This window comes from Pezoporus flaviventris, unplaced genomic scaffold (genome assembly GCF_033815535.1).
Source record: "Pezoporus flaviventris isolate CSIRO_AGI_PZ_B2104156 unplaced genomic scaffold, CSIRO_AGI_Pfla_v1 ptg000088l, whole genome shotgun sequence".
Lineage (NCBI taxonomy): Eukaryota > Metazoa > Chordata > Aves > Psittaciformes > Psittacidae > Pezoporus > Pezoporus flaviventris.
Window position 1 is genome coordinate 1,211,885 of NW_026892636.1, and position 22,033 is coordinate 1,233,917.

A 22,033-nucleotide genomic window follows, 5' to 3' on the forward strand; every position below is an offset into this window, starting at 1 on the left:
GAGTATCTTTTGAGGCCCAGCCTGGGCTTTCTGTGGCTCTATGATTCTATATGTATAGTCTAAGCCAAAATATCCAACAAAATGGAAGAAAACAAGATATGGTTAAAGTTTTGAAGGAAGCCCTCTGATATCCAAGGTGCCAAGCCCTTTAGCATTTAATGATACAGATTCTGGCTCCTTCATTGACTGCAGGTTGAAGCCACGTTGCCCCCACACCTATGACAGTGTATGCTTTCATACTGTTGTTTTTCTGAGCACATAAAAATTCTGTTCACCATCCATATACTTTCCCAATATAAGTTAATTGCCACTCACAGCAGGTAAGGGAAAGATACTTTCCCCCATCAGTGTGTTTTGGCTTTATTGAGACCCAGACAGCTCTCACTTACCATCAATTCTTTGTTCTTTCATTTATGGAAGCTTCCTACAAAGTTAATTCTAATGTGAAATAGACAATTTGGTTTTCGTGGTGTGCTTGAGCATGAGCAGGGCATGGACATGGGATATGGGTGCTTACCTCCAAGTGGAATTCCGTTTCTCTCACCATTTAGGTAAAAGGTTATTTCAGATGAATGTAAAACACCACGTAAAATGAATGGGAGGAGATCTTGATGTTCCCAAAATGTCCCTAACACTGGGTGGTCTCAGCACAGTCCATGATCCTCCATTATGAATTATATTGTCTATAACTTTTTCCTTTAAATGAAATCTCCTATGAAGCTGCAGCCTGGGGAGGGATTCCCTTTAACATTCAAAGGCGCAGCTTGAATCTTTATTCCCACCAGCTTCTGCTCCTTGAAAGGCACAAACAAATGCAATGAATGTTTTGAAACCTTTTCTGTGACTCTTTTTCAGCAAGCAACTGTAAAACTACACTTCCTCTTCCCTCCCACCCCAACAGCTTTAATAAAGAGCTCACAGGTAAGAGTGAGGAATTTTATTGGAGCTGAGGGAGAAGGTCAAGAATCTTGCAAGAAAAATAGATATTTATCAGTGACAAAAGTTATAACTGAATAAAGCTGATTGGTGTTTTCTGTGAGGAAAAGAGGCCTGGGATAATTGAGGGTAATTTCTTCCTACAGGCTACTAACTATGAAGTGAAATGAAGTATGAGGTGCCTCTCCTTTTGGTTTCCTTCCAAGGAAGGGAATTGGGATTTGGGGGATCTATATCTCATTAAAAACTGTAATTGAGTTTTGTGCAGGAAGCATGGAAGGATCTACATCAAATCATGGGGAGTATTGGGAAAAATTCCATTGTTTTAGTGCCCCATAGGCTTTCTCACTTGAGATGAACTGTTCGTGTCCTGGATGACAGAAAGCTTCTGTGTTGCCAGCAGCTGAAAATCCTCCTCCCGCATTTCACCAGAGACCCCTTCACCTCCCTGTTCCTCAGGCTGTAGATGAAGGGGTTGAGCATGGGGATGAGCACAGCATAGAAGATGGAGGCCACCTTATCCAGGCTCCTGTGGCTAGAAGGAGGTTGTAGGTACATGAAGAATCCTGTCCCAAAGTACATGGAAACAGCCATCAAATGGGAGGCACAGGTGTGGAAGGCTCTGGCCCTGCTCTGTGCTGAGCACATCCTCAGCACAGTGTGGATGATAGACATGTAGGAGAGAAAAATAACCACGATTGCACCCACCGCATTGATGGTGACGAAGGCAAAGATGACCATCTCACTGCTGTGAGTGTCAGAGCACACAAGCTTTAGCACAGGGAAAAGCTCGCAGAAGAAGTGGTCAATGCTGTTGGGACCACGGAAGGAACCTCCAAACGTGCACCAAGTGTAGGTGATGGCAGTGAGGAAGGCAAATAGGTAAGATAATGCTACCAGCTGCCAGCAGACACGGCTGGAGATGATGGTCACATAAAGCAGAGGATGGCAGATAGCAATGTGCCTATCGTAGGCCATCATGGCCAGGAGGTGACACTCACTAATAGCAAAGAAAGCAAAGGTGAGGAACTGCATCATGCAGCCAGTGAAAGAAATGGTTTTGTCCTCTGATAACAGGTCTGCCAGCATCCTGGGGGAGATGACTGTGGAATAGCAGATGTCAGTGAAGGCAAAATGGGTGAGGAAGAAGTACATGGGGGTGTGGAGGCTGGGAGACACCCGCACCAAGATGATAATGCCAAAGTTCCCCACTGTCGTGGTTTAAACCCAGTCAGGTAACTTGTTCACTCACTCCCAGTGAGTGGTGCCGAGCTGACAACAATCAAGGTCCGTGTCCGTCTCCCCCCCCCCCCCACCCTGCACCGGGGCTCTCCCCTTCCCCGCTCCCGGAGGAACGGGGAGGAGGATCGAGAGAGTGCAACTCCTACGGGTTGAGACAAGAACAGTCCAGCAACAAATCACCACCGCTACTATCAGCTAAAACAATGATAAGGGAAAATAACAAGGGAAGAGAATATGATACCACCGGCCAAGAAAACGAGTTCCACCCGGAAGCTCCTGTCCTTCCGGGTAACTCCCAGTTACCCCCCACCCCGGGCATGACGTGCTGTGGTATGGAATACCTCCCCGGCTAGCCCGGGTCAGGAGCCCCGTCTCTGCTTCCTCACAGCTTCCCCTCCTCCCTGGCAGAGCATGAGCCTCACAGAGTCCTTGGTCAGGGTAAACATCACTTAGCAACAACCGACAACATCGGCTTCACCAACGCTGTTCTCAAACTAGAAGTCAAAACACAGCACTGCACCAGTTAACACAAAGGAAAAAACATGACTGCTACTGCTGAACCCAGGACATTATCCACCCCTTATTCCATACCATTCACGTCGTGCTCAGATCCCACATTTTCAATACACCATCGCTCTCCCACATATATACATCCATATACATACAGACCAAGAGGAAAAAAAATCATTTTCTTAGTGCATGGACCAATCCCGATAATGCTGCCGAGTCCATTCGGTCCATGATGTTCCAAGTTCATTCTCTGTTGGGATGATGGCTGGAGGGAAGTCAGGGCCAGTCGCTGTCTCCAGGTCAATCTAGTTGATGGGCTATAAAAGCATTACACAGCAGGCAACAGTATACAATTGAGTTCACTGGCTGTTTTCCCCTAAAATCAAATCCCCTTGAGGTATACATCGGACTTCCCCATCTTCCCGCATTACCCACCAAGTATATCCAGGTCCCTGAGCAAAAGCAATCCCACGAGTGGGTTTGCCTTTACCTGAAGCAGGAATAACCCAGACTGTCTTCCCCAGCAAATTCTTCATATGCACCACGGGAACTTTGTCCCCCTCTACAATATGTAAAAGTTCTGACTGGGCTGGGCCAGCCCTGTTGGCAGATCCTCTGGTGTTGACCAACCAGGTGGCCTTTGGTAAATGTGTATCCCAATGCTTGAAAGTTCCCCCACCCATCGCTCTCAGTGTAGTTTTTAACAGCCCATTGTACCGTTCGATTTTCCCAGAGGCTGGTGCATGGTAGGGGATGTGATATACCCACTCAATGCCATGCTCTTTGGCCCAAATATCTATAAGGTTATTCCGGAAATGAGTCCCATTGTCTGATTCAATTCTCTCTGGGGTGCCGTGTCGCCACAAAATCTGTTTCTCAAGGCCCAGGATAGTGTTCCGGGCAGTGGCATGGGGCACAGCGTATGTTTCCAGCCACCCGGTGGTTGCTTCCACCATGGTAAGCACATGGCGCTTGCCTTGGCGGGTTGGTGGCAGTGTGATATAGTCAATCTGCCAGGCCTCCCCATATTTATACTTCAACCATCGTCCTCCATACCAAAGAGGCTTTAACCGCTTGGCTTGTTTAATTGCAGCACATGTTTCACACTCATGAATAACCTGGGCAATAGTGTCCATTGTTAAGTCCACCCCTCGGTCACGGGCCCATCTGTATGTTGCATCTCTGCCCTGATGGCCTGAAGTGTCATGGGCCCACCGGGCCAGAAATAATTCACCTTTATGTTGCCAATCTAAGTCCATCTGAGCCACTTCAATCTTATCCGCTTTATCCACTTGTTGGTTGTTCTGGCGTTCCTCAGTGGCCCGACTCTTGGGTACATGGGCATCTACATGACGTACCTTCACCACCAGGTTCTGCACCCGGGCAGCAATATCTTTCCACAGTGCAGCAGCCCAGATGGGTTTACCTCTGCGTTGCCAGTTGTTCTGCTTCCATTGCTTCAACCACCCCCACAGGGCATTTGCCACCATCCATGAGTCAGTATAGAGATAAAGTACTGGCCACTTTTCTCGTTCAGCAATGTCCAGGGCCAGCTGGATGGCTTTCACCTCGGCAAATTGACTCGATTCACCCTCTCCTTCAGCAGTTTCTGCAACTTGTCGTCCAGGACTCCATACAGCTGCCTTCCATCTCCGATGCTTTCCCACAATACGGCAAGAGCCATCAGTAAACAAGGCATACTGCTTTTCACTTTCTGACAGTTTATTATATGGTGGGGCCTCTTCAGCACGCACCACCTCCTCCTCTGGTGACATTCCGAAATCTTTGCCCTCTGGCCAGTCCATGATGACTTCTAGAATGCCTGGACGACTGGGATTTCCTATTCGAGTTCGTTGTGTAATTAGTGCAGCCCATTTACTCCATGTAGCATCAGTTGCATGATGTGTAGAGGAGACCCTGCCTTTGAACATCCAGCCCAGCACGGGCAGCCGGGGTGCCAGGAGGAGCTGTGCTTCAGTGCCAATCACTTCCGAAGCAGCTCGAACCCCTTCATAGGCTGCCAGTATCTCTTTCTCAGTTGGGGTATAGCTGGCCTCAGATCCTTTGTATCCCCGACTCCAAAAGCCGAGGGGTCGACCTCGAGTCTCCCCTGGAGCTTTCTGCCAGAGGCTCCAGGTAGGACCGTTCTCCCCAGCTGCAGTGTACAGCACATTTTTTACATCTGGCCCGGTCTGGACTGGTCCAAGGGCTACTGCATGAACTATCTCGCGTTTAATTTGCTCAAAGGCTTGTTGCTGCTCAGGGCCCCATTTAAAATCATTCTTCTTCCGGGTCACATGATAGAGAGGGCTTACAATCGAACTGTAATTTGGGATGTGCATTCTCCAGAACCCCACTGCACCCAAGAAAGCTTGCGTTTCTTTCTTATTAGTTGGTGGAGACATTGCTGTTATCTTGTTGATCACATCTGTGGGGATCTGTCTACGTCCATCTTGCCATTTTATTCCCAAAAATTGAATCTCCTGTGCAGGTCCCTTGACCTTACTCCGTTTTATGGCAAAACCGGCTTTCAGCAGGATTTGGATTATTTTCCTCCCTTTCTCAAAGACTTCTTCCGCTGTATCGCCCCACACAATAATGTCATCAATGTATTGCAGGTGTTCTGGAGCTTGCCCCTGTTCCAGTGCAGTCTGGATCAGTCCATGGCAAATGGTAGGGCTGTGTTTCCACCCCTGGGGCAGTCGGTTCCAAGTGAACTGGACACCCCTCCAAGTAAAAGCAAACTGTGGCCTGCACTCTGCTGCCAAAGGAATGGAGAAAAATGCATTGGCAATATCAATCGTGGCATACCACTTGGCTGCCTTTGACTCTAGTTCATACTGAAGTTCTAGCATGTCCGGTACGGCAGCACTCAATGGTGGTGTGACTTCATTCAGGCCACGATAGTCTACTGTTAGTCTCCATTCTCCATTAGACTTTCGCACTGGCCATATGGGGCTATTGAAGGGTGAGCGGGTCCTGCTGATCACCCCCTGACTCTCCAGTCTACGGATCAGCTGATGGATGGGAATCAGGGAGTCTCGGTTGGTGCGATATTGCCGCCGGTGCACTGTTGTGGTCGCAATTGGCACTTGTTGTTCTTCAACTTTCAGCAACCCCACAGCAGAGGGATCTTCTGAGAGACCAGGCAAGGTGGACAGCTGCTCAATTTCCTCAGTCTCCAAAGCAGCAATACCAAAAGCCCACCGGTACCCTTTTGGGTCTTTGAAGTACCCTCTCTTGAGGTAGTCTATGCCGAGGATGCATGGAGCCTCTGGACCAGTCACAATAGGGTGCTTTTGCCACTCCCTCCCAGTCAGGCTGATTTCAGCCTCCAGCACAGTCAACTCTTGGGATCCTCCTATTACTCCAGAAATATAGATGGGTTCCACCCCTTGACAGCTTGATGGCATCAGGGTACACTGTGCACCGGTATCTACTAGAGCCTTATACTTCTGTGGGACTGATGTGCCAGGCCATCTGATCCACACAGCCCAGTAAATCCGATTGTCCCCTACCTCCACCTGGCTGGAGGCAGGGCCCCTCTAATGGTCGTCACAGCATTGGATACTTAAGTCGTGTTGAAAGGGATTATTCTTCGTTATCACAGGAGCTGGAGTAAAATCAGCTCTTCCACTCCATCTGGGAAACTGCTCACCAGAGACTGAAGCCGTAGCTCTCATGGGACGATCAGTCTTGGCCCTTGCTCCCCTCTTCAGTTCACTCACCCGTTCCTCCAAAGCTGAAGTAGGTTTTCCATCCCACTTTGTCATGTCTTCTCCGTGATCCAGCAGGTAAAACCATAGGGTACCCCGTGGCGTATACCTTCTGTATCTCCTCTCTTGAATAATAGGACGTCTTTTGTTAATAGCTGAGACATGTGTTGGTACACGTGAGGAGCTGGATAAATCAGATAGATCGTCCCTCAATTTGTCGAGGTCCTGGGACAGTTTTTTCACAGCTGAGATGATGGAAGGAGTGAGATTGTCTTCGAACTCTCGGAGTTTATGAACCATTTCATCCACTGTTAGTGGTACTATGTCATTCCAGGTCACTGTTGCCAATGAATGGGCATATGATGACGGTGCATTCCGTGTAAGTTTTCGCCACATGGGTCGTGTACATTCAACTTCATCTGGATCTATAGGTGTATCCCCGTTATTCGGCTTGATGTGATAGATCATCTCTATGATGGCCGATTCCCTCAGAGACTGGATGCCTTTGTCTATAGTAGTCCACTTGGCCGAACGACTCGTAACATCGTCCTTGTACGGAAACCTTTCTTTCACAGCTGCCAAGAGCCTCCTCCAAAGGCTGAGGGACTTTTTCTCTCTTGCAATTGCTTTGTCAATTCCCCCTTCTCTAGCAAGTGATCCCAGCTGCTTGGCTTCTGTACCTTCTAGTTCGTGACCATCGGCCCCATTGTCCCAGCATCGGAGTAACCAGGTGATGATGTGCTCCCCTGGTTGACGGGTAAAATCTTTTCGCATATTCCGCAGCTCGGTTGAGGTCCGAGGTCGAGAAGTTACCTCTTCTTCTTCTTCTTCGTCATGTGATGATGACTCCTGATCAGATTCTGGACCGGGTGGTGAATTCATTGGTTCTTCATCTCGCTTCACCCTTTTTGCCTCCTTTTTGCTTGTTCTCTTGCGTACAGGGGCAACTGATATTGGTACGAATTGGTCCTCTGGTTTGGCTGCAGTGATTATCACTGTGGTTTGAGTAGCGACTGTACTTGTTGCTGGGGGTGGTGTAGCTACCGTGCTTGGAGCTGGGGTAACCGCGCTGTCTGTTGCAGTTGAAGTTTGAGCAACTGCTGTACTTGCCACTGGGGTAGCTGCGCAGTTCATTGCAGCCAAAGTTTGAGTAGCGACTGTCACTTTGCCCTCAAATCCGCCGACATTCTTTTCCTTTTGAAGGTGCTGGATAGTGTTGAACAAGGCCCTGTAAGCATAGGCCAAGCCCCAGCACGTTGCCGTGATTTGTCCATCTCTGGTATGGCCAGAATGACCACACACCTCATTTAAGTGTTTTACTAATTCTTCTGGATTTTGCAGTTGTTCGGTAGTGAAATTCCAAAATACTGGAGGGGCCCACTGACCTAGATACTTGCCCATACTATCCCACACACCCTGCCACTCATGGCTGTCCAGCCTCTGGGAAAATCTCTCGGTCCTCCTACATCGTCGTTTGACCCCAGACAAGACCCAAACCTGAATCTGCTTAACTCTTGAAATCAGTAGTGGGCAAAACACACTCTGTATGCGTGTTAGCATGGTGATTCCCATCACCATCAGCAAAGAAGTCTCAACAGCATTAAAAGGCCATTCAAAAAATTCAAAACTCTCAAATGTAAATGGTCTGGGGGGACGACTAGGAGGGTAAAAGGATGTCTCCTTCACAGGTTGAGCACCTGAGAAGGAGAAAAAAGATGTGTAATTGCTAAGCACCTCCATCATATACCTCCCAAAGTATAAAGGTGGTGACCACACTGGGAACATAAGCCAGATCAGTTTCATGATCAATGATTCTATTGTATTACAAGTCATTACCATAAAGTACAATGGGATAAAAACCTTAGCCCAAGCCCCACACTTGAAAAACACTAATACAGCCAATACCGGATGGACGTAAGATATGATATACTGAAACTGTGAGATCAAGAGGAAAAACCTTGAGAGCCAATAAATCAGCATTGTGACGAGTGACTATCAATCCAGTCAGATCTGTTCTTATCTCAACCCCTCGAGCCCCACGTTGGGCGCCAAAAAGAACTGTCGTGGTTTAAACCCAGTCAGGTAACTTGTTCACTCACTCCCAGTGAGTGGTGCCGAGCTGACAACAATCAAGGTCCGTGTCCGTCTCCCCCCCCCCCACCCTGCACCGGGGCTCTCCCCTTCCCCGCTCCCGGAGGAACGGGGAGGAGGATCGAGAGAGTGCAACTCCTACGGGTTGAGACAAGAACAGTCCAGCAACAAATCACCACCGCTACTATCAGCTAAAACAATGATAAGGGAAAATAACAAGAGAAGAGAATACGATACCACCGGCCAAGAAAGCGAGTTCCACCCGGAAGCCCCTGTCCTTCCAGGTAACTCCCAGTTACCCCCCACCCCGGGCATGACGTGCTGTGGTATGGAATACCTCCCCGGCTAGCCCGGGTCAGGCGCCCCGTCTCTGCTTCCTCACAGCCTCCCCTCCTCCCTGGCAGAGCATGAGCCTCACAGAGTCCTTGGTCAGGGTAAACATCACTTAGCAACAACCGAAAACATCGGCTTCACCAACACTGTTCTCAAACTAGAAGTCAAAACACAGCACTGCACCAGTTAACACAAAGGAAAAAACATGACTGCTACTGCTGAACCCAGGACACTTGCCTTACCTGGCCTTCCGTTGACTGTCCTGGACTGGCCTTGCCTTGCCTTGCAGTGCATTACCTGGCCTAGCATTGCCTGTCCTGGAGAGGCCTTGCATTGCCTTGCCTTGCATTGCCTTACTTACCAGGCCTTACCTGGCCTTGCATTACCTGTCCTAGACTGTCCTTGCCTTACCTTGCAATGGTCCAAACCCAAATCAATCTATTACAAACAGGTTCTTTCATCAGTTTTGGGGCTGTTTTGCCTGGTTTTCAGGGTGCTTTGGGCTGCCTTGGGTGGTTTGGGCACTTTTAGGGGTGTTTTGGGGTGATTCGTGGTGTTTTGAGGGCATTTAGGATTGTTTCAGGTTGTTTTGGGGGTGTTAAACTGTTGTGGAGGGGGTTTGGGCTGGTTTTGGGTTTTTTTTTTGAGCTGTTTCAGGGATGTTTTGGGGTGTTTTGGGGCTGGGTTTGGGGTGTTTCAGACTGCATTGTGGGTGTTTTGGAGTGTTCTGCAGTGTTTAGGGCTAGTTTGGGGGTATTTTGGGCTGGTTTGGGTGTATTTTATGGGCTGTTTTGGGCTGCTTTTGGGGTACTTTAGGCTGGTTTGGGCTGGTTTTGGGGTATTTGGGGCTGGTTTGGGCTTGTTTAGGGGTATTTTGAGCTGGTTTGGAGGTATTTTACCTGTTTTGGGCTGGTTTTGGGGTATTTTGGGCTGGTTTGGGCTGGTTTGGGGGTATTTTGGCTGTTTTGGGCTGTTTTGGGGGATTTTGGGCTGGTTTGGGGGTATTTTAGGCTGGTTTGGGCTGGTTTTGGGGTGCTGAAGTGCCACCCCCCCAGTGCAAAGGGCCATGTCCCTATACTCCCTCACGGAGCTGGTGCTGAACCCTGACTCCCCCCTACCCCTGGAGAGGCTGCGGAGGAGCACCCCCCATCAGGTACAGGGACCCCCCCTCCCCCATATGGAGACCTGCCCCCCATGTCCTCCTTGTATGTGGGGCTGGGACCCCCACATGTGGGTCTGGAGAGGAGAGGAGAGGAGAGAGGAGAGGAGAGGAGAGGAGAGGAGAGAAGAGAAGAGAAGAGAAGAGAAGAGAAGAGAAGAGAAGAGAAGAGAAGAGAAGAGAAGAGAAGAGAAGAGAAGAGAAGAGAAGAGAAGAGAAGAGAAGAGAAGAGAGAGAAGAGAAAGGAAGGGATGCGGAGGATGAAATGAAATTCAATGAGATTACGTCAGATGAACATGAAATGAAATAAAATAAAATTAAAAGAAAAGAAAGGAAAATGAAATTATATGATATGATACAAAATGGTATATTTTTGGAGAGGATACGAGATGAGACAAGATGAGGTGATGTGAGATTCAATGAGGTGAGAGCAGTTGAGATGTGATGCAATTCGATGTGATGTGATGAGATCAGATGAGAGGAGAGGAGAGGAGAAGGATGAAATGAAATGAAATGGAAATGAAACTATATCATACAATATAATATGATATGAAATGATATATTTTCAGAGAGGAGAAGAGAGGAGATGAATGAGATGAAATGGGAGGATGCAGGATGAGTTTAGAGGAGTTGAGATGAGATGAAATGAGAAGGAAGAAATAACGGGAACTGATATGATGCTATAACATAACATGATTTGATACAGCGTGAGAAGACATGATGTGAATGGAAAGGAAATGGAAATGGAAATTAAATCAAAGTAAATTAAAGTAAATTATGATATAACGTAAAATGATACGACATGAAAGGTAAATGAAATGAAATAAAATGATAGGATGGTTATTATATGATAGATTATGACATGATATATATGATATATAATTTGATATGGCATTACATGATACAGTATTTTCGGAGAGGACAGGGGGAAAGAAAATGAGAAGGAGGAGAAATGAAAACAAATGCAATGAAATGGAAATGAAATGAAATGAAATTATATGATCTGATATGACGCCGTAACATGATGTAACATGGTATAACACGACAAAACATAATATGTAACGTGATATGATACGAGATATACAATGAGATGAGGAGGATGAAATAAAATTAAACAAAATGACATCAAATGGACATGAAATGAAACGAAAGGAAATGAAATGAAATGAAATGAAATGACATATAATTAAATTATATGGTACGGAACGGTACGACATGGTATGACACGGTACGAAATGGTAGGGCATGGTACGGTATGGCGCGGCACGGTATGGCACAGTACGGTACAGAACGGCACTGTATGGCACAAAATGACATCAACTGGACATGAAATGAAATGAAATGAAATGAAATGAAATGAAATGAAATGGTACGGCACATTACGAAACGGTAGGGCATGGTACGGTACGCAACGGTACGGCACGGTACGGCACAAAATGAAATGAAATGAAATGAAAGGAAAGGAAAGGAAAGGAAATTATATATAATTAAATTATATGGTACGGTACGGTACGGAACGGTACGATACGGTACGAAACGGTAGGGCATGGTAAGGTATAGCGCGGCACGGTACGACACAGTACGCAACGGTACGGCACCGTACGGCACAAAATGACATCAAATGGACATGAAATGAAATGAAATTAAATGAAAGGAAAGGAAATTACATGGTACGGTACGGTACGGAACGGTACGGCACGGAACGGTACGGCATGGAACGGTACAGCATGGTACGAAATGGTAGGACATGGTACGGTATAGCGCAGCACGGTACGGCACAGTACGGTACAGAACGGCACTGTATGGCACAAAATGACATCAAATGGACATGAAATGAAATGAAATGAAATGAAATGAAATGTCATGGTACAGTACGGCACGGAACGATACGGCACAGTATGAAACGGTAGGGCAGGGTACGGAATGGTGCGGCATGGTAGGGCACAGTGCGGTACGTAACGGTACGGCACCGTACAAGACAAAATGGCATCAAATGGAAATGAAATGAAATGAAAGGAAATGAAAGGAAATCAAATTACATATAATTAAATTATATGGTAGGGTACCGTATGGAACGGTATGGCATGGTACGACACGGTAGGGCATGGTATGGTATCGTGCGGCACGGTACAGCACAGTACACTACGCAACGGTACGGCACAAAATGACATGAAATGAAATGAAATGAAATGAAATGAAATGAAATGAAATGAAGTGAAATTACATGGTATGGTACGGCACGGCACTGTATGAAATGGTGGGGCATGGTACGGTATCGTGCGGCACGGTAGAGCATGGTCTGGTACGCAACGGTACGGCACGGTATGGCACAAAAAGAAATCAAATGGACATGAAATGAAATGAAATGAAATGAAATGAAATGAAATGAAATTACATGGTACGGTACGGCACGGAACGGTACGGCACCATATGAAAGGGTAGAGCATAGTACGGTAAGGCGCGGCATGGTAGGGCACGGTACGGCATGCAACGGTACGGCACCGTACGGCACAAAATGACATCAAATGGACATGAAATGAAATGAAACGAAATGAAATGAAATTACATATAATTAAATTATAGGGTATGGTACTGTACGGAACGGTACAGCACGGTACGAAACGGTAGGGCATGGTACGGTATGGCGCGGCACGGTACGGCACAGTACAGTACGCAACGGTACGGCATGAAATGAAATGAAATGAAAAGAAATGACATGGTACGGTACGGCACGGAACGGTACGGCACGGTACAAAACAGTAGGGCATGGTACGGTATCGCGCGGCACGGAACGACACAGTACACTATGCAACGGCACTGCACCGTACGGCACAAAATGACATCAAATGGACATGAAATGAAAGGAAAGGAAAGGAAATTACATATAATTAGATTATATGGTACGGTACGGTACGGAACGGTACGACACGGTACGAAACGGTAGGGCATGGTACGGTATCGCGCGGCACGGTACAGCACAGTACAGTACGCAACGGTACGGCACAAAATGACATCAAATGGAAATGAAAGGAAAGGCAATGAAATTACATATAATTAAATTATATGGTATGGTACAGTACAGAATGGCACGACACGATACAAAACGGTAGGGCATGGTATGGTATGGCGCGGCACGGTACGGCACAATACGGTACAGAACGGCACTGTATGGCACAAAATGACATCAAATGGACATGAAATGAAATGAAATGAAATGAAATGAAATGTCATGGTACAGTACAGCACGGAACGGTACGGCACGGTATGAAACGGTAGGGCAGGGTACAGAATGGTGCGGCACAGTAGGGCACTGTACAGTACGTAACGGTACGGCACCGTACAAGACAAAATGGCATCAAATGGAAATGAAATGAAATGAAATGAAAGGAAAGGAAAGGAAATGAAAGGAAAGGAAATTACATATAATTAAATTATATGGTACGGTACCGTACGGAACGGTATGGCATGGTACGAAATGGTAGGGCATGCTACGGTATCGCGCAGTACGGTACGGCACAGCACACTACGGAACGGTACGGCACAAAATGACATCAAATGAAATGAAATGAAATGAAATGAAATGAAATGAAATGAAATGAAATGACATGGTACGGTACAGCACGGCACGGAACGGCACGAAACGGTAGGGCATGGTACGGTATCGCAAGGCACGGTAGAGCATGGTCTGGTACGCAACGGTACGGCACGGTATGGCACAAAAAGAAATCAAATGGACATGAAATGAAATGAAATGAAATGAAATGAAATGAAATGAAATTACATGGGACGGTACGGCACGGAACGGTACGGCACCATATGAAAGGGTAGGGCATGGTACGGTAAGGCGCGGCATGGTAGGGCACGGTACAGCATGCAACGGTACGGCACCGTACGGCACAAAATGATATCAAATGGATATGAAATGAAATGAAATTACATATAATTAAACTACATGGTATGGTACGGTACGGAACGGTACAGCATGGTAGGAAACGGTAGGGCATGGTACGGTATGGCGCGGCACGGTACGGCACAGTACAGTACGCAACGGTACGGCATGAAATGAAATGAAATGAAATGAAATGAAATTAAATTAAATTAAATTAAATGACATGACATGGTACGGTATGGCACGGTATGAAACAGTAGGGCATGGTACGGTATCGCGCGGCACGGAACGACACAGTACACTACGCAACGGTACTGCACCGTACGGCACAAAATGACATCAAATGGAAATGAAATGAAATGAAATGAAATGAAATGAAATGAAATGAAATGACATGGTACGGTACAGCACGGAACGGTACGGCACGGTACAAAACGGTAGGGCAGGGTACGGTATCGCACGGCACGGAACAGCACGGTACGGTATGCAACGGTACGGCACCGTACGGCACAAAATGACATCAAATGGAAATGAAAGGAAATGAAATTACATATAATTAAATTATATGGTACGGTACAGTACGGAACGGAACAACACGACACAATACTGTAGGGCATGGTACGGTATGGCGCGGCACGGTACAGCACAGTACAGTACAGAATGGCACTGTATGGCACAAAATGACATCAAATGGACATGAAATGAAATGAAATGAAATGAAATGAAATGAAATTACATGGTACGGCACGGCACGGTACGAAACGGTAGGGCATGGTATGGTATCGCGCGGCGCGGTAGAGCATGGTCTGGTACGCAATGGTACGGCACGGTATGGCACAAAAAGAAATCAAATGGAAATGAAATGAAATGAAATGAAATAAAATGAAATGAAATGAAATTACATGGTATGGTACGGCACGGAACGGTACAGCACAATACGGCACAAAATGACATCAAATGGACATGAAATGAAATGAAATGAAATGAAATGAAATGAAATGAAATTACATATGATTAAATTATATGGTATGGTACGGTACGGAACGGTACAGCATGGTACGAAACGGTAGGTCATGGTACAGTATCGTGCGGCACAGGACGGCACAGTACAGTACGCAACAGTACGGCATGAAATGAAATGAAATGAAATGAAATGAAATGACATGGTACGGTACGGCACGGAACGGTACGGCACAGTACGAAACAGTAGGGCATGGTATGGTATTGCGCGGCACAGAACGGCACAGTACACTACGCAACGGTACTGCACCGTACGGCACAAAATGACATCAAATGGTCATGAAATGAAATGAAAGGAAAGGAAATTACATATAATTAAATTATATGGTACGGTACGGTACGGAACGGTACGACACGGTACGAAACGGTAGGGCATGGTACGGTATGTCGCGGCACGGTACGGCACAGTACAGTACACAACGGTACGGCACCGTACGGCACAAAATGACATGAAATGAAATGAAATGAAATGAAATGAAATGAAATGAAATGACATGGTATGGTACAGCACGGAACGGTACGGCACAGTACAAAACGGTAGGGCATGGTACGGTATCACGCGGCACGGAACAGCCCAGTACGGTATGCAACGGTACGGCACTGTGCAGCACAAAATGACATCAAATGGAAATGAAAGGAAAGGAAATGAAATTACATATAATTAAATTATATGGTACGGTACAGTACGGAACGGCACGACACGATACAAAACGGTAGGGCATGGTACGGTATGGCGTGGCACAGTACGGCACAATACGGTACAGAACGGCACTGTATGGCACAAAATGACATGAAATGAAATGAAATGAAATGAAATGAAATGACATGGTACGGTACGGCACGGAATGGTACGGCATGGTACGAAACGGTAGGGCAGGGTACGGAATGGCGCAGCACGGTAGGGCACGGTACGGTACGCAACAGTACGGCACCGTACGGCACAAAATGACATCAAATGGGCATGACACCCAACCGCTCGCAGAGCTCTTCCCTCCTGACCCAGACACAGCGACGGGCCTGCTTTTATACCCGGCTGCGTTACGTAAGCGCCGGTGATTTGTGACGTCATACGTGATGGGTGATGTCACAGCAAGGCAGCTTTGGGAGCTGTGTTGCCCTAAAGCGGGAATGTGAGCAGGAGAGGTTGAGCATCTTCCTGCATTTCCTGTGCTTTGATGGATCCATCCCTGCAAGCAGTCCCAGAGCTTGCTCTTGTGCATTTCCAGGTGGACCTTGGCAGCGGAGGAGCCTCCAGCCCCTTTGCCATGGGAAGCCCCATCCTTTGATGGACACTGTTAATGGGGGAGCAGCGGCAGCATGCAGGGATGGGGATGCAGCAGAGTTAGGCTCAGCTCCTTGGGGGCTGACCGACGGGGCTGCCCCTTTGCCTCAGCACGTACCTGCAGCGCTCGCTCGCAGGCTTCATCTGATGGGAGGGCAGCCATGGGCTTGCATGCAGGAAGCCACCTGCATCCATGGTGCTAGGGGAGCAGAGCAGCCCCATAAGCACGGGGCACTTGGTGGCCCGCTGTCAGCCACTATCAGAAGCTGCAGAGAAGATGGGGCCCTCACTCAGTTCCAACCCCCTGCCATGGGCAGGGACACCTCACACTAAACCGTGTCACCCAAGGCTCCATCCAACCTGGCCTTCAACACGGACAGGGATGGAGCATTCACAACCTTGATGGGCAACACATTCCAGTGCCTTGTTCCCATACCCCTGCACGTCCAATGGGAATGAATCTTACCTGCATGCAAGGTCCCTTTCCCACCATAGTCTCACATTAAAGGATTCTTTCCTCTGTGCGATTGGATGGCTCATGGGGGAAATCACCCGGGGGAGTCTTCTGTGGGGGGAACAGGGGGAGCCATGGACCAGGGGTGGACCAGGGATGGATGGATGGATGGATGGATGGATGGATGGATGGATGGATGGATGATGGATGGATGGACGGATGGATGGATGGATGGATGGATGATGGATGGATGGATGGATGGATGGATGGATGGATGATGGATGGAACATGGATGATGGATGGATGCTGAATTGTTGATGGATCGATGATTGAAGATGAATGGATGGATGGATGGATGGATGGATGGATGGATGGATGGACGGATGAATGGATGAATGTATGATGGATGGATGGATGAATGTATGGATGGAAGACAAATGATGGATGAATGGATGGATGGATGGATGGATGGATGGATGGATGGATGGATGAATGGATGGATGATAGATTGGGGATGGATGGCTGATGGATGGATGGATGGATGGATGGATGGATGGATGGATGACAAATGATGGATACTGGATGGATCGATGATGGATGGATGATAGATTGGGGATGGATGGATGATGGATGGATGGATGGATGGATGGATGGATGGATGGATGGATGGATGGATGATAGACTGGTGATGGATGGATGATTGATGATGGAAGGATGGATGGATGGATGGATGGATGATAGATTGGGGATGGATGGATGATGGATGGATGGATGGATGGATGGATGGATGGATGGATGGATGATAGACTGGTGATGGATGGATGATTGATGATGGAAGGATGGATGGATGGATGGATGATAGATTGGGGATGGATGGATGATGGATGGATGGATGGATGGATGGATGGATGGATGGATGGATGGATGGATGATAGACTGGTGATGGATGGATGATTGATGATGGAAGGATGGATGGATGGATGGATGATAGATTGGGGATGGATGGATGATGGATGGATGGATGGATGGATGGATGGATGGATGGATGGATGGATGAATGGATGGATGGATGATAGACTGGTGATGGATGGATGATAGACTGGTGATGGATGGATGATTGATGATGGAAGGATGGATGATGAATGGAAGATGGGTGATGGATGGATGGATGGATGATGGATGAATGGATGATGGATGATGGAAGATGAATGATGGATGGATGGATGGATGGATGGGTGATGGATGATGGATGAATGGATGAAGGGATACATGTTGATCCCATAAGTCTCATCTCCTATTAGTTTCCCATCTAGGTTGGAGATGCCTTGCGTTGTTTGGATTTGGGGTACAAGGTGGATTTTGGAATGGTTTAGGGGTACCATTTAGGGGATTGGAAGGGATGGAGATGCCTGGGGTTGGTTGGGGTTTGGGATACCATGTAGTTTCGGGGTGGCTTAGCGCTACTGGGATGGATGGAGACGGCTGGGGCGGGGTGGGTTTCTGATTACCAGATGGGTTATGGGATGCTTCAAGGGTCTCAGGGCTCCTGGGAGCAGTGGGAATGTTGGGAGTGATGGAGATGCCTGGGATTCAGGTGAAGCAGTACCCTCATGCGAGGACGTGGAAGCTGTGGGGCCGGGGGAGTGGCAGAGCTGTGGGTTGTGTTTTGAGATGTTTTGGGCTGTTTGCAGGTATTTTGGGCTGGTTTGGAGGTGTTTCGGGGTGTTGTAGGGGTGCTTCGGAGTGGTTTGGGCTGGTTTGGGGGTATTTGGGGGTGTTTTGGGCTGGTTTTGGGGTATTTTGGCTGTCTTGGGCTATTTTGGGGGTATTTTGGGGTGTTTTGAGCTGGTTTTGGGGTATTTTGGCTGTTTTGGGGTGGTTTGGGGGATTTGGGGCTGGCTTTGGGGGTATTTTGGGCTGTTTTGGGCTGGTTTTTGGGCACTTTGATTGTTTTGGGCTGGTTTTGGGGTATTATGGTTGTTTTGGGCTGGTTTTGGGGTATTTTAGGCTGGTTTGGGCTGGTTTTGGGGTGCTGACGTGCCACCCCCCCCAGTGCAAAGCAGGACAAGGTTATTTTTGGGGTGGGTTTTGGGGTGTTTTGGGATGTTTTTGGCCTCTTTTGGGTCTGTTTTGGGGCTCTGACCCTGTATCCCACAGGAGAAGCAGGAAAAGGTGATTTTGGGATGGTTTTGGCCTGTTTTGGGCTTTGCTTTGCGTGTTTTGGGCTGGTTTTCACCTGGTTTTGGCCTGTTTTGGGACTGGTTTTGGTCTGTTTTGGGTCTCTGACCCTGTATCCTATAGGAGAAGCAGAACAAGGTTTTTTTGGGGGTGGGTTTTGGGGTGTTCTGTGTTGTTTTTGGCCTGTTTTGCGTCTTTTTTTGGGATCTGACCCTGTATCCCAAAGGAGAAGCTGGACAAGGTGGTTTTGGGCTGGGTTTGTGTTGTTTTGGGACTGTTTTGTGCGTGTTTTATTTGGTTTTGGCCTGGTTTTGGCCTGTTTTGGTGCTGTTCTCAGAGTCTGACCCTGTATCCCATAGGAGAAGCAGGGCAAGGTGGTTTTGGGGTGGTTTGGGTGTGTTTTGGGGTGTTTTTGTACTGTGTTGGGTCTGTTTTGGGGCTCTGACCCTGTATCCCACAGGAGAAGCAGGACAAGGTGGTTTTGGGCTGCTTTTGGGGTGTTTTGGGGCTGGTTTTGGGGTGTTTGGGGGCTCTGACCCTGTATCCCATAGGAGAAGCAGGACAAGGTGGTTTTGGGGTGGTTTTGTTCTGTTTTTGGTCTGTTTTGGGGCTCTGACCTGTGTCCCATAGGAGAAGCATGACAAGGTTACTTTGGGGTGGTTTTGGTCAGTTTCCGGTTTGCTTTGGGTGTGTTGGCCTGTTTTTCGCCTGGTTTTGGTCTGTTTTGGGGCTGTTTTGGATCTGTTTTGCGGCTCTGACCTTGTATCCCATAGGAGAAGCAGGGCAAGGTGCTTTTGGGCAGGGTTTTGGGTTGTTTCTGGCCTGTTTTTGGTCTGTTTTGGGGCTCTGAAATGTGTCCCATAGGAAAAGCAGTACAAGGTTATTTTGGGGTGGTTTTGGTCAGTTTCCGGTTTGCTTTGGGTGTTTTGGCCTGTTTCTCACCTGTTTTTGGTCTGTTTTGGGGCTGTTTTGGATCTGTTTGCGGCTCTGACCCTGTATGCCATAGCAGAAGCAGGACAACGTGGCTTGGGGTGTTTTGGGGCTGTTTTGGGGGTTTTTGACTGTTTTTGGCATGTTTTGGGGCTGTTTTGGGGCTCTGACCCTGTATCATATAGCAGAAGCAGGAGAAGGTGGTTTTGGGGTAGGTTTGGGCCGTTTTAGGGGTGTTTTTGTGTGATTTGGGGTGTGTTTTTGGCCTGTTTTGGGTCTGTTTTGGGGCTCTGACCCTTTATCCCACAGGAGAAGCAGGACAAGGTGATTTTGGGCTGGATTTGTCCTGTTTTTTGGGTGTTTTGGGGCTGTTCTGGGGCTCTGACCTTCTATCCAATAGCAGAAGCAGGAGAAGGCGGTTTTGGGCTGGTTTTTCGGGTGTTTTGGGGGTTGTGTTTGGCTGGTTTTGGGTCTGTTTTGGGGCTCTGACCCTGTATCCCATAGGAGAAGCAGGACATTGTGGTTTTGAGGTGTTTTGGGCCTGTTTTGGGGATTTTGGAGTGTTTTTGGCCTGGTTTTGGCCTGTTCTGGGGCTCTGACCCTGTATCCCACAGAAGAAGCAGGATGAGATTTTGGGGTGGTTTTGGCCTGTTTTGGGGTTTACTTGGGGGTTTTAGGCCTGGTTTTCACCTGGTTTTGGCCAGTTTTAGGGCTATTTTGAGGCTCTGACCCTGTATCCCACAGGAGAAGCAGGACAAGGTGGTTTTGGGTCTGTTTTGGGGCTCTGACCCTGTATCTCATAGCAGAAGCCGGACAAGGTGGTTTTTGGCTGTTTTTTTGGGTGTTTTGGGTTGGTTGGGGGTTTATTTTGGGGCTCTGACCCTGTATCCCATAGCAGAAGCAAGACAAGGTGGGTTTGGGCTGGTTTTGGGGTGTTTTAGGTTGTTTTTGGCCTCTTTTGAATCTGTTTTGGCTCTCTGACCCTGTATCCCATAGGAGAAGAGGGACAAGTTGGTTTTGAGGTGTTTTGGGGCTGTTTTGAGGGGTTTGGTTTTTTTTTTGTCCTGTTTTAGGTCTGTTTTGGGGCTCTGACCCTGTATCTCATAGCAGAAGCAGGAGAAGTTGGTTTTGGGCTATTTTTTGGGTGTTTTGGTTTGGTTTTGGCCATTTTGGGGGCTCTGACCCTGTATCCCATAGGAGAAGCAAAACAAGGTGGCTTTGGGTTGGTTTGGGGGTGTTTTGGGGCTGGTTATGGGTGATTTTCTTCTGTTTTTCTCCTGTTTTGGGGCTGTTTCGGGGCTCTGACCCTGTATCCCATAGCAGAAGCAGAACAAGGTGGGTTTGGGGTGTTTTGGGAGGTTTTTTTGGCCTGTTTTGTGTTTCTTTTTGGGCTCTGACCCTGTATCCCACAGCAGAAGCAGGACAAGGTGATTTTGGGTGGTTTTGGCGTGTTTTGGGCTTTACTTTGCGTGTTTTGGCCTGGTTTTTGCCTGTTTTTGGCGTGGTTAGAGGCTGTTTTGAGGCTCTGACCCTGTATCCCATAGCAGAAGCATTACAAGGTGGTTTTGGGCTGGTTTTGTCTTGTAGGAGAGGGACTGGTTCGAGACCATCTTAAAAATCTGAATGTGCACAAGTCCATGTGAGATCCACCCGCGGGTCCTGAAGGAGCTGGCGAATGAAGTTGCGAAGTCGCTGGCCGTCATATTTGAGAAATCCTGGCAGTCAGGGGAAGTTCCCAATGACTGGTGTCATGGTTTAAACCCAGTCAGGTAACTCGTTCACTCACTTCCCCCCCTTCTTTCCCTCCCCCTACTCCCGGAGGGACGGAGAGGAGAATCGAAAAGAATACAACTCGCACAGGTTGAGATATGAACAGTTTAGTAACTAAGGTATAACACAGATCACAACTGCTACCACCAATAATAATAATGATAAAGGAAATAACAAGGGAAGAGAATACATCACCTCACCACCAGCCAACTGATAACTCGCCCCCCCAGCCCGACCAAGCACCGACCGATACCTCCTCCAACCCTGCAGTCTCCCAGCCCTTCCAGCTAACTCCCAGTTACATCCTGGGCATGACGTGCTGTGGTATGGAATAGCTCTTTGGTCAGTTTGGGTCAGGTGTCCTGTCTCTGCCTCCTCCTGGCTTCCCCTCCTCCCTGGCAGAGCATGAGGCTCACAAAGTCCTTGGCCAAACCAAAACATCCTTGTTATCAGCTCTGTTCCCAAGCCGAAAGTCAAAACACTGCACTGCACCAGCTACCAAGAAGGAGAAAAATGACTGCTA

The 22,033-nt window shown here is 47.8% G+C and overlaps 1 protein-coding gene across 1 annotated transcript in view; it reads right to left on the bottom strand.

Moving 5' to 3' along the window:
• Window positions 1-1,281: 1,281 nt before the first annotated feature.
• Window positions 1,282-22,033, bottom strand: part of LOC133280762 (olfactory receptor 8U9-like) — a 33,821-nt gene continuing 13,069 nt past the window's right edge. The window contains exon 2 of the mRNA XM_061475685.1: window positions 1,282-2,147. Within this exon, the coding sequence (XP_061331669.1) occupies window positions 1,282-2,147 (866 nt within the window). The remainder of the gene's footprint in view (window positions 2,148-22,033) is intronic.